The sequence below is a fragment of the Phocoena phocoena genome, chromosome 19 (genome assembly GCF_963924675.1).
Source record: "Phocoena phocoena chromosome 19, mPhoPho1.1, whole genome shotgun sequence".
Taxonomy (NCBI): Eukaryota; Metazoa; Chordata; class Mammalia; order Artiodactyla; family Phocoenidae; genus Phocoena; species Phocoena phocoena.
In genome coordinates this window covers 56268199-56280524 of record NC_089237.1, presented here as the reverse complement: position 1 = coordinate 56280524, position 12326 = coordinate 56268199, and the positions used below count along the sequence as shown (strand labels likewise).

At 57.4% G+C, this 12326-nt stretch overlaps 1 protein-coding gene across 1 annotated transcript in view; it reads right to left on the bottom strand.

Annotated features, from left to right (window-relative positions):
* Positions 1-4352, bottom strand: part of LOC136138335 (heparan sulfate glucosamine 3-O-sulfotransferase 3B1) — a 34259-nt gene extending 29907 nt beyond the window's left edge. Inside the window, exon 1 of the mRNA XM_065896989.1 lies at positions 3799-4352. Coding sequence (XP_065753061.1) covers positions 3799-4352 — 554 coding nt within the window. The remainder of the gene's footprint in view (positions 1-3798) is intronic.
* Positions 4353-12326: the final 7974 nt, after the last annotated feature.

Here is a 12326-nt window from a genome sequence, read left to right as displayed (position 1 = left end):
TTAACCTCTCTGGGCCTGTGCTTCTTCATCTGTAAAAGTACCTACTTCACAGGATGGTAATGAGGATTAAATCTGCTAATCCTGTAAAACTTGAAACAGTGCCTGGCACATAGAGAAAACATTCAGTAAGTGTTAGCTACCAAGATGATTAAACCACACACACACACACACACACAGCACCTTTTTTTCATGTGGCCACAGCATTAAAGTGTCAGCTTAGTTTGTACAACCAAAAATGGAAAGGAGAGTCAAGGTGGGAAAGGAATTTCTGCCACTGTAAAGTCTAAGGAATATTTCTATATAAAAAAATAGTAATTCCACAATATTTGGCTAACGTAAATCTCAAACTGAGGTCATTAAATTTGTGAAAATCTACCAAACTTGAGCCAAATCAAAAAGAGAAACTTATTAAAGAATGTATATACTTAATTTTAGACCATTCAGAGTTTAAATCAATGTTGAATGCCTAAATGTACCGGGTGGGTGTTTCTCCATCTTGGTATGTGTGAGGTTCTCCTGAACCTGTTTGTCCGTTTCTCAGACACCATCACCCCCTGCAACAGAAGGTAAGGGCCAGTTTAAACGGAAGTCCTCATAAGCCACTCCGTGGGGTCCTCGTAAGTACCTGTTCAGTTTGGGAGGCCTGATTCAAGAGTGAGCTGGATGATGAACTGGAAAAGTAAACCCGGAAGAGTTTTCGTCCCAGACTAAAACAAACTCGGGTTCCAGGGCTGATGGACCGTCTGATTTTTGCAGCGGGGGAAGGCAGCGGCAAACCGCCCACCCTCTGGCCAGTGGCGGGTCAGCTCCGCGTGGCCACCACGATAGGCTCCATCCCACTGCGATCCGTCCCATTGGGGCTGATGGCGTCTAGTTCTGCCACGTGAAAGGAACTACAATCAACTGGGGAGACTTCAAGCAAAGCCGCCCAGGCCCTGGGTTACTGGTTAGGCCCGGAGCCGGGCTGTGTATCAGTCGATGAAATTTACTAACCACTCGTTCAGACATAGGCAAGATCTCATTCTCCAGCCGACGACGACGCTGACCCTCGGATTCAACCATCCGTGCCCGTAGTTGTTTAACGCCTTCAAGATGTCTCTCCTGTCTCCTATTTTCTAGCGTGGAGGACTTGCTTTAACTACTTGTTTCTGAACGGCAACTCTGGCTAATTATTATTTATACTCTTCTCCAATCTGCTGCCTGATTGCACAGATGAAGCCGAGCCGCGCACCTCTGGCGAGCAGCTGGGCTGGGCCCCGCGGACTGAACTCTGGGGGGCGGGGGGAGGGGGGAAGAGGGCGAAGCGTGCTCCCTAGACACCGGATTTTAGGAAAAGCCTTCTGGGTCAGGCTTCTTCTCCGGTGTGTCTGTTTTTCAAGTTAAAACGGCCGCCTTCAAAATAATTAAGTCCACACATTTGCCCAGACATCCAGAATATTCTGAATTATTTTAAAAGTTGTAATTAAGCAGATGGCATTGAAAAGATTCTTTTATCCTTTTTTCCTTAAAACAAAAACAAAAACAAAAACCCACTAACCCTGCGGCCACGCTCGGCGCGGCTGGAGCAGCCCGGGATCGCAGCTCTGAGGGCGAGCCGCTGCGTCTGCAGTTCGCTCCTCCAGCCGCGCGCTCCGCGGGGTCACCGCCGCGGGCCCTGGGCCTCCGGGCGCAGACAGTCCGGATCATCAGGGTAGGGAGGCGGCTCGGGAGGAGGATCCACTTCCCGCTCCCCGCGGCCCGGCCAAGCCCCATCGGCCCCCAAGCCCAGCCGCCCCGCGGGCCGCGATGCGAGCGGCCCCGGGCGCCGGTCCCGCCCGCCCGAAGCTCCCGGGCTGCGCTCCCCGCTGCAGGCGCGCCGCCAGCCTTTCTAGGGCGACTTCGTTCTTTATTCTGCGTTGTTGAGTCGATCAGAAGGAACGTGGCAGGTGGAGGGCGGCCGCCTAAGAGACTGCGCGAATCTGCCTGTGGTGACTTCCACTGCCCAACCCAGGTGCTTCTAGAACCGCCCGACATTAAGGATTCAGTTCTTTTCCTGCCAGTTCCTCCCAGGCCGGCCCCCACTACGTCTGATCTCAGAAAATCCCCGGCTGCCTCCGGCCTCCGGTGGGCTCTACCTGTACGGGCACTAGTTACAGCCTGACGTCCCGGCCCCCGGCATCGCCATCCGAGGAAGAGGATTGGTGGTGGCAGAAATGACAACAATACGATCGATGACAATAGCTGGCAATTAGAAAGGCCCCCATCTGCCAGCCAGGCAGGCACCTGACCCGCGCGTCGGAGAACCGGGCCGCCCATTGCACAGGTGAGAGCAGTGAGGTCCGCGCGACAAGCCAGCTGCCAGGGCCGGGACGTGGACCCAGGCTCGGGCTCCAGAGCTCGAATTCGCAACAACCGGTGTCGAGGGCCCGGGGACAGTGGGAAGGGTGACTGTCACAGCTGGCTAAACCTCGAGACTTGGGCAACTCCTGACAATAATAAAAACATTAGGACAAAAGGGAGGGGAGGGCGAGGCTGGGAAGAGAGCGGTTTTAATCCGCTCGGTCAGCCCCCTTTTATCCTCCAAGCTTTCCCGGTCCCCAAAGAGGGGCTGCGGGCAGGGAATGGGGTTTGGTTCGACTCTCCCCTTTTGTTTTCCGAAGTCTCCACCCTCTTGGAGGCTAACTGGGCCTGGAGGGGTGCCGGGGGCTAGAGGAAGTCACGTTTGCGGGACTCGGAGATGGTGACCGGGGAGAAGGGGTGGGGGCCGGTGGCCTGGCCCCTGGTTGGCGACGGGATTTCCCAAGGCCCGAGTCTGGACCGCGGGCCCACCCGCGCCTCACCGGAAACTCGAGCGACCCCACAGCTCACCCCAAAGACTGCGGGAAGCCTTGAGCAGGGGTCGTGATTATGACCCCGAGGGGCCGCTGTCCCTTTGGAACCGAACCCACAACCAGACCGGAGAACCGACTTTACAGAAGCCCCGACCTCTGGGCAACCCGCATTTCTCAATCAATGGGCCCCGAATATTCTTTGCACCCTTTAGTGTCAAGGGCCCGCGGAGACACGCCTCCCTGCCCTGGCTCTCTCAGCACCCCGGCCTGGGAGGCGGAAACGGGAGGGCCGAGCCCCAGGCGCCGCTAAGCCTTCAAAGCCGCGCGCCTCCCGCCGGCTGCAGTGCGCGCCTTTGCCCGACAGGGACCAGCACCGCTCCACGCGCCACGCGCCCGCTGGCTCACCCTCCGGAGCCCAGGCTGCCCGGCCGCGAGCCGGTCTGACCCCCTTCGGAAGGTGAACAGACTCCCCTTGGCCTCCGCAGGACGGCGTTGCTCTCACCCCATCCCCATCTGGGCAGCAGAAGCTGCTCTAGAAGTTGGTCTGGGGCGGAGACGGCGACCGGCGGGGCGCAGACCGTCCCGGATCCGAGAGGAAAAATAAAATGCGAGCGACGCTGGCTGGATTCGTCTGGGCCGCGGCCACAGTTAGAGGGTCGCGCGCTCCCCTGAACACCGTCGCAGTCACTGCCCTCCTTCTTTTAGGAGAGATCGCCCGATTAATCTTCGGGCACCGTGGGCCGCTGAGCCCCCAGAGCTCCTCGAAAAGTTTCTCCGGACTGTGGTGAGAGCGGAGCCCAGCGCACCCCGTACGTACCGCGCTGCGGGCCAGCACCGCGCGGTCGTTGCTCGGCCCCTCCCGGACCCCGGTGGTCCGAAGCTGTACCCTTGTCACTTCCACCAGCACATGCCACGTCTCCCCCCTCTGCCCGTCGGGATCGCGGCTGGCGCCCCAGGCCCCAGCCCTGGCCCTGCCGGGGAAACTCACCGGTACCAGGCGAGGCCCTTGTCGTAGCTGCGGTCGAAGAAGTGGGGCTCGGCGCCCACGGCGCGCACGTCGGGGTGCACGCGCAGGAACTCGAGCAGCGCCCGCGTGCCGCCCTTCTTCACGCCGATGATGATGGCCTGCGGCAGCTGCTTGCTGCCCGACCCACTGAAGAAGCTAGAGATGGGGCTAGGGGAGTCCGGCGCCTCGGGACTCTGCTCTTCCTGGCTCGCGGCGCCCTCGGCCGTCTCCCCGCCAGGAGCCAACTGGGTGGCTGGCGCCGCCGGGAACGGCAGCCTCGAGGGAGGTCCGTCGCGACCTGAGGCCAGGGCCGGCGGGGCGTGGGCGGCGCGGGACCCCGAGCCCAGCAGCAGCAACCCGGGCGCGGCGGCGCACGAGCCGGAGCACGAGTACAGGAACATGTAGAGCCAGATGCAGAGCATGGCGAAGAGCAGCGCGAGCTTCCTTCTCACCGGTGGCGGGGGCGGCGGCGGCTGCGGCAGAAGCCGGCCGGGGACATCGAGGCAGGATCGGCTGCCGCTCAGGCGCTGCCCCATGCGCTGCCCGCGGGCGCGGCGAGGGGCATGGCTCAGCACATGGCGCGGGTCCCGCCGGAGCCGTGAGCGCGGAGAGAGTACCCTGGACGCCGAGTGGTTCGGCTTATTGCCCCCGCGCGCCCGCGGCCGCCGCTGCTGCTGCTGCTCTTCCCCAGGTGGCGGCGGCAGCTGTAGCGGCGGCGGCTTTTGACATGCTGCCCGGAGGAGCCGCAACTGGAACGAAAGTCGGGTGGCGGCAACTGCTGGTCGGGGGCTGCGACGCCGCGCTCGGGGCCAGCAGAGCGCCTCACTCCCGCGCCCGGGCCCCTCCAAACGGTGCGCGCTGCACGGCCGCTCGCCGGGGCTGCCTTCCCGCGTTCCTGCGAACCGAGCCTTGACTGCAGCCCCGGCGCTTCCCCGAGGAGGCTGCGAAGTAGAACTGCGCAGGAAGAGAGCCGGGGACCCAGGCAGAGTGGGCGGGCCCGGCCACCGGGAGTGACGGGTCGCTCCACCTACCAGAAACACGGAGCACCATGCAAATCCAGCCGCTCCGCTGAGGGTTCGACAGCCAACCGGCTCACGGAACGTGGGGGTGTGGAAAGGGTTTGGAGCAGCGGAGAGCAGTCGGGGGTTGCTATTGGCTGAGACAAGGGGCGGGCTCCGAGGGGCGGAGCCAGGGGGCTGGTGACAGGCGCAGCTGGAAGGAAGGATGCTGTAGAGACCTAGCGCTGCGCCCCGGCTCCCGCGCGCACTTCCGCACGTGCTCCCCAGGAGCCAGCCTTGGCTGCAGTTGTCCCTGTGTGGGGACGCGAGTCCCCATCCAGATGTTTCGCGGGCGGGATCGTGGTGTGTGCGTGTGTTAGAAATAGGGAGGGCGGTGGAGGAGCGAGGGTCAGGCCGGAGATGCCCGCCCACCCCACGCCGGGATTCGGAGGGGGAGGCCCTTCCGGGACTAGCACCGGTTTAGGAAGTTTAAGTGGAAATCGCTGTCAAACTTTTTTTTTTTTTTTTTTTTTTTTTTTTGCGGTACGCGGGCCTCTCACTGTTGTGGCCTCTCCCGTTGCGGAGCACAGGCTCCGGACGCGCAGGCTCAGCGGCCATGGCTCACGGACCTAGCCGCTCCGCGGCATGTGGGATCTTCCCGGACCGGGGCACGAATCCGTGTCCCCTGCATCGGCTGGCGGACTCTCAACCACTGCGCCACCAGGGAAGCCCTAAGTCTTTCCTTCTTATTCTTTGCCAGGAGTTGATCTCTCTCCAGCTGCCGGTTAACTGGGGTCGGTGTAAACCATCCTCAGGAAAAATTCTTCCCTCGCTTCCGAAAGTGCTGAGGAAAGAAAAGTCGCGAGAAGGAAGGGAGAAATTAACAAGGAGTTAAAGGCTGGGGGAAATTTTCCTGGCCAAAAAGTAAGTGTGAAAGTCACGTGTAGAAAGTTTTGTCCGGATATGAGGGTGTTGAGGACGTTAGGTGAAGAAAATGTTCTCCCTTCCCATGAAAAAATATCAAAGCCAACATTCGCCTTCATTTAGGAGACGGTTCGGTTTGCTGGCCTGTTACACGAATTATTAGGTGGTGGTTTTTTTTTTACCATCGATGTTTTTTTCTAAGTCAAACGTCAACTCGGAGCAAATCGATCCCCGAGTTGCACCTCAAGTCCACTCCAAGCCTGTCTCCCGGGTTTTCCTCCGCAAAGTGACCCTCCCGGTCGGGGCGGGGACCGCACTCTGCTGCATTCTTGCCCCGCGTTCCGGTTGGAAGCTCGGGTGCTCCAGTCACCCCGGTGGCACTCAGGAAGTTCTGGATGCCGGCGACCCGGAGGGGCCAGCGGGCCTCCCACGCCTGGCCCCGCGCGGTTCCGGGACAGAACGTTCCTTCCGATCCCGACCCCCGCGCGGCCCCCCGCTGAGCGCTGCCCCCGCTACCTTCCCGGTCCGCGCGGGCGGCGGAACCACCATGCCCCGGGCACCCTGCTGCGCTGTCCCCTCGCTGTCCCCTCTCGAGGTAGTGTCCCGAGTCCCGCATTCCCACCTTGGGCCCGGTTCTCCTCCGTCGGGAGCACACAGAGGAAGCCCGTAGGCCGTGAGCATCTCTGATCGAGAGAGGGGGCGGCGACCCGGGAGGGTTTGGGTGACCCTGCGGCCCCCCCACCGGGCCCCCGAGCCCAGCTGTGCTCTGCGCGACCCCCTGGTAACTCTCAAGCCCAAGACATCTTCTTATAGGATGGCTGAGGGGAAAATAATTTAGGAGGAGGATTTCCTCCTGCTTTTATATTCGCAGGGAAATTTTCTTTCCAGTCCTCTTTTCCCCTCTCCTTCTTCGGAAGTGATTTATCTACCGTTAGTTTTTTAATTACATTAACTTATTATAAGTTTATTTTAAACTTCTAAAACATGAGAATATATTTCTGAGCGTTAGCTTAGACGGACTTTTTTTTTTTTTTTTTAAGCGACAGGGAAAATGTTAGTGTCTCCGAAGGGTTTCTTCAAATTCACATTATTTCGGGGGGAAATGAAGTCCCTCCTATCCTGAGGCGGCTTAGAGTTTGTGGACTTCTGTGGATTTGGGGGGAGGGGAATAGTGGTTTATGATTTGTGCGTGTTCAGGCCAATTGTAGCTCCCACATGGCTAACTTCAGGCCTGGTTGGGTGTGAATGCCATGGTTTAAATTTTTTTGTTTTTTTGATAATCCTAACAAAAATGGTCCCTGTCCTGCGGGTTAGCAAAGTCCAGTGTAAAAGAAAAAAGAGTGAGCGAGTCCGCCGGCTATATTTAGGACTTCTTTTTCCGGGGGTGAAAGGAAGGAGAGAGAAGAAGCAAAGACATGGGCATCGGAAATTGCCCGGAGAGTTCCGCGGAGCCCAGCGCCCCCCGGGCCAAGTCGCCGCCGAGGGCACCCGAGCGCGTTCGGCCCCGACCGCCCAGCAATCGGCAGCGCGCAGAGCTGGGCTCCGCGGCCTCATGCGCACGGTGATTCGGCCCTGAGCAGCGCCCGGCGGACCGTTACGTGGGGCGGGGCGGGGCGGGAGGAGCGGACCTGCACAGTGACCCCGCGCTCTGACCCTTCCGCCCACTCGCCTGGTCCGCTCGCTGCGCTCTGGAGCCCAGAGACGCGCCCCGAAATCTCCAGGCGTGGGGGCCGCTGCAGGTTCTGCGGAGGCGCAACCCGAGGCCAGCCTGTGCGGAGTTGGTGGCGAGGCTGACCGTGAACCCAGCTGGAGCCTCTGCCCGCAATCATGGCTCAGCAGTCAGGGGTGCCCCACGCCCGAGCCTGGCCGTCAGCACAACGCGGCCACCCAGACCCGGAGAAAGGGTTCCCTTGGATAAACTTATTCAGAAGTTTTGCCCTCGAGAAACCCGCAGAGGAGCGAATTGAATTTGAGCACAACTGTAGGGTTTATGTTTTCTTTCGGTTGGTTTGTTGCGCTTACCTAATGAGGTGCTCGCCTCGGGCCTCGGTCGGGCTAACGTGGCAGGCAGCCCCTCTCCCTCAGAAACGCACAGGCCGCCTCAGGGGCCACCTCCTGTCCCTCTTCCCCCAGGTCCTGCTGCCCACGACCCCCGTCGGGTCACTCTCTGGCCCTGAAATTCCCCGCCTGTAGAGTAGAATACTTGAGCCGAAAGATGCCCACGATCTCTTCCGCCTGAAGGTTCTCTGGTTCTGGGCTCGAGCCCCCGCCGCTCCGCCCATCGACCCTCCAGCTCCCCCGGGGGCCGGCACCCCAGCTGCCCGCCGCAAGGGTCGCACTTCCTGGGCTGCCTGAGCTGATGGCCCGGAGCCCGGTTCCCGTCACCGAAACCCGTGTCCCCCCCCCCCGCCACGACTCCGCAGCGAGGCGGGCCCCGGGTTGGCGACTGCAGGCTCGCTCTGCCCTGTGCCCCACTGCGCCCAGATGCCAGCCCGCAGGGGTCGCTCCGACGGCTGCGGCGGTGGGGAGAGGGTCGCGGCGCCCCAGCGCCCAGAGGAGGGAACCTGTCCCCAGCGCGCCCCGGACCCACCCTCTCCTTGCGGGGAGCTGCCGGACAGAGGCGGGCCTTTGCCCGAGCCCACAGCTCAGGCTGGCCAGGCAGACGCGGGATCTGACACCGCGTGGCCTGAGGGCTCCGCCGAGAGGAAACCCTTTCCCAGGCTGCGCTCCAGCTGCACCTCGGGGACCGTGTGCCCACCGGGCTTAGTTGGACACATCGCCCCGCGACGTCGCAGGCGCGCGGCCGTCTAAGAGGAGCCCTCTGCACGTCACAGAAGAGGGATGATGGCTCTAGTCTTATGGATAAAAGAAGTTTGGTGCCCAGATTGCTTTGGTGGCTGGTGTCCAGAGGAGTCAAGGTCGTGTGCTGATTCCGGCTCCCTGGCCCTCGTGGCCCCCTGCTCTGGGCCCACAGCTTCTCTGGCCCTCGGCCAAGGGGCAGGGCGTGGTGGGGAGACTGCAGAACAGGTATTTATGCCCCAGGATCCCTCTCCGCTGGGTCATCAAAGGCTGGCGGCTTCCTGTCCGGCAAGACACAGCTCCTGCTGGGAAGTCCTCCCACACAGCCTTGCTGTCACCAGGTTCTGGAACGGCTGGCTGTCCGCCTGGCCTCTGCGGGCCTAGCGGGGTGACGACACCTCCCCTTTCCAGCGTCAAGGCACATGCCCTCCCTGTGTTCTCCCCTCCAGCATCTTTTAAGTAGCTGCCACATTACCCAGCGGGAGTGTGCCTTGTCTTTCCTGCCAGGACTCTGACTTTGGTACGCCAGGGCTGCATTACTTTCTCTCATCTGGTTCCCAACCACTTACCGGCTGTGTGACTTTGAATAAGTTCCACACCTCTTCTGAGCCTGAGCTCCTCTCCTACAGAAGCCTTCAGCCCCCTCTTCCTCCCCTAAGCTCTCCTGGCCGTGGAAATGCAAGGCCAATCCTGCCTTCAACCTTCTGGGCCTGAGCTGCTGAGTTGCGGGAAGAGATGGTGCCTTAGGGATGGTTGGTCCTGCTTCAACTTCCCCACCGCAGCCTTCCACGGGCACATAAGGGCACAACTCTCCTAAATGTCCCCAGGAGGCCCACTTCCCCAGCTCCTGAGACAGCGTTTCTTACCTTTGATCCCTCCAGCATTTCTCAAAGCCTCTTTGAGAACGTAGATGCTGACGGGGATTGTCTACACCTTCCTACCACCAGACATCCACGCACATTAGCACTCACCCAACTCCTTCCTACCCCTCCTTCTTCCCTCTCGTTGCAGTGGAAGAAGCTGCGGGCCAGCCTGACACACAGTGACCCCCAGTACTGCTCTGGACCTCAGCCCTTCTCCCCTCCCATCTCCTTGTCCCTGACCCCAGTCTCTGCGGTGTGGACACGGATGTGCCAGCCAGACCCCGTTAGTGAAGGACGCGTTGCCCCAGCTGCGGGAGTGCTGTCAGCACACGGCCTCCGGCTGTCAGCACCTCCAGACTGAGGGCCGGAAGTCACGCCTCTTTCCAGGAGGGCCCCATCCAATGACGGAGCAGGGAGAAAAGGCCTGGTCGTCCCAGCAGGCTCCCGGCATCTCTGAGGGCTTCCTGCCCAGTTGGCAGAGGACGAGGGGCCCGTGTCACAGCTGGGATCGGCCCCTGCCCAAGCCTTCCCCCTCCTCTTCCTTCTACAGGTGTTGGGTCCCAAGGGCATCGCCCAGGACCCCGACCTGACCTGTGTCCCTCCCTCCCTATGGTATGGTTCAAATCAGTATCCAAACACACTCCTATATATGTATATACACAGTGTGTGTATATATATATTTTTTGTCTGTTTGTTTTTTGCTCCTTTTCAGAGCCAAACACACGTGCAGGTCCTACTTTCTCACCTCTTATTTCCTCTTTATAATGCCAGTTATGCTTTTCTAAAAATATTTATTTATTCGGTTGCATCAGGTCTTAGTTGTGGCATGCATGTGGGATCTAGTTCCCTGACCAGGGATGGAACCTGGGCCCCCTGCATTGGGAGCACGGAGTCTTACCCACTGGACCACCAGAGAAGTCCCATCTTTTTTTTTTTTAAACAATGAACAGCTTATGCATACACTGAAAAATCTGTAAGAAATACAGAGTAGAGTATGACTCTCTAACCCAGATCCTCAAGTTTCTCTCTCCAAAGGCAACCACTGTTGCTAAACATTTTATGCAAATACAAGTAAACGAGTATACATTACTGTGTCTTTTTTTCTCAAATGGGAGCATTAAGTAAATAGTAATGCCATGATATGGGTGATCATTCCATGTCAGTGTGTGTGTGTGTGTGTGTGTGTGTGTGTGTGTGAGCTTTTAAAAATGCTAACTATAGATAACTTCCATTTGAAAATGAAGGAATTATTGAAGTAATAAATGTCTCTTTATCCCTGGGAGTACAGTTTCCTAAAAGATTCTGCTAAAGTTAAGAAGAAAATAAAATAACTTTCTAAACTACATATCTTACTTCTAGACAGTATTTATTGACTCCTTGCTTTGAGAAATAATTAACACACTTATATTTGCTTTCACCCTTTCTAAGTTAAAAAAAAATTAACTAGTGTATACTTTATTTCATGTTGTCAAGAAGAACAGACACCAGAGGGCTCACACACACTCCCCCTTTCCTCCTTCCCACCCCCACTCCCACCAAGTGAGGACATGGCAGCAGGTGGCCGTCTGCAAGGCAGGAAGAGAATCTTCACCAGCCACTGAATCGCCGCCCGTCATCTTGATCTTGGACTTCCCGGCCTGTTCCAGAACTCTCACAGTTCCAGGATGGTGAGAAAACAATGTCTGTCGTTGAAGCCAACCAGCGTATAGGATTTTGTCACAGCAGCTCGAGCCGACGAAGACACCCTGCTTCCCCCGGAAGTCAAATCCAGTGGACGTGCTTCTGTCTGAATTTTCCATGAGGTCTAAGCAGCATTAGATTCGGGTGACCACTGGGTCTTCCTTGACACTGCTCACAAGCCACCAGCCTTTCCCCAACACGCGTATCAAATCCTCACCCTTTACCGCAGCTTACAAACCCTACCTGCTGCAGCTCTGCTGACCTTCCCAGCTCATCTTGCTCTACACGCCAATGACCATGACAGCCCAGCCACACCGGCCTTTATCGACTTCTTAAATATCCCAAGTCCCCCCTCCCACGCCCATCACGTGCCCTTTGCGCACGATTCCTCTCCTTATAATGGCTCTTTCCCTCCTTTTTGCATGACTGGGCTCCTACTAATCCTTAGTTTTCAGTTTAAATATCACACCTTCAGAGCCCTTGTCTGATCATTTTATCAAAAGTAGGTCTTCTTTGAGCCCAGCTCCACTTTGTTTCTTCCCAGCACTTTCAGTAATTTATAACTGTTGTCGTTATTTTGTTTGTTCATTCACTGTACACCCCACCGCCCTTGGCTAGGAACATACTTGCTTTGTTTATCACTGAACACCTGGCATAGGGCCCTGGGTAGGCTTTCAGTGTGTATTTGTTGAATAAGTGAATTAGTCTGTAAGGACTGAATTAAAATGCATGTAAGGTGTCTAATAACATGCCTGATACATTGTACAAGTTTGGCAACGATTAAATTCCACCTCAATGAGAATGAGGTTATTTCTACAAAGGTGCTAGGTGTTACTGGTGAACATTTCAGCAAATTCCCATTGTTTTTGGAAGAAAAAATAGATACACTTTATGGAACCCTTGGAGCAGTGGTTCTCAAAGTGTGGTCCTTGGACCAGCAGCAGTAGCATCACCTGGGAATTCGTTAGGAAAGAAACCCAAAACTCTGGGGGCGGGGCCCAGTAGTCTGTGTTGTAACAAGACTCCCCCAGTAGCTTCTGATGTGTGCCTGAGTTTGAGAACCATTGCCTTAGCGTATTTTTTTTGTTTTGTTCTCTTTTTATTTTGAATTGTGGTAAAAATACATAACATAAGCTTTACATCTTAACCATTTCTTAATGTACAGTTCAGTAGTGTTAGCTACATTGACACTGCTATGCAGCCAGTCTCCTGAAATCGTTTCATCTTGCAAAACCCAAACTCTGCT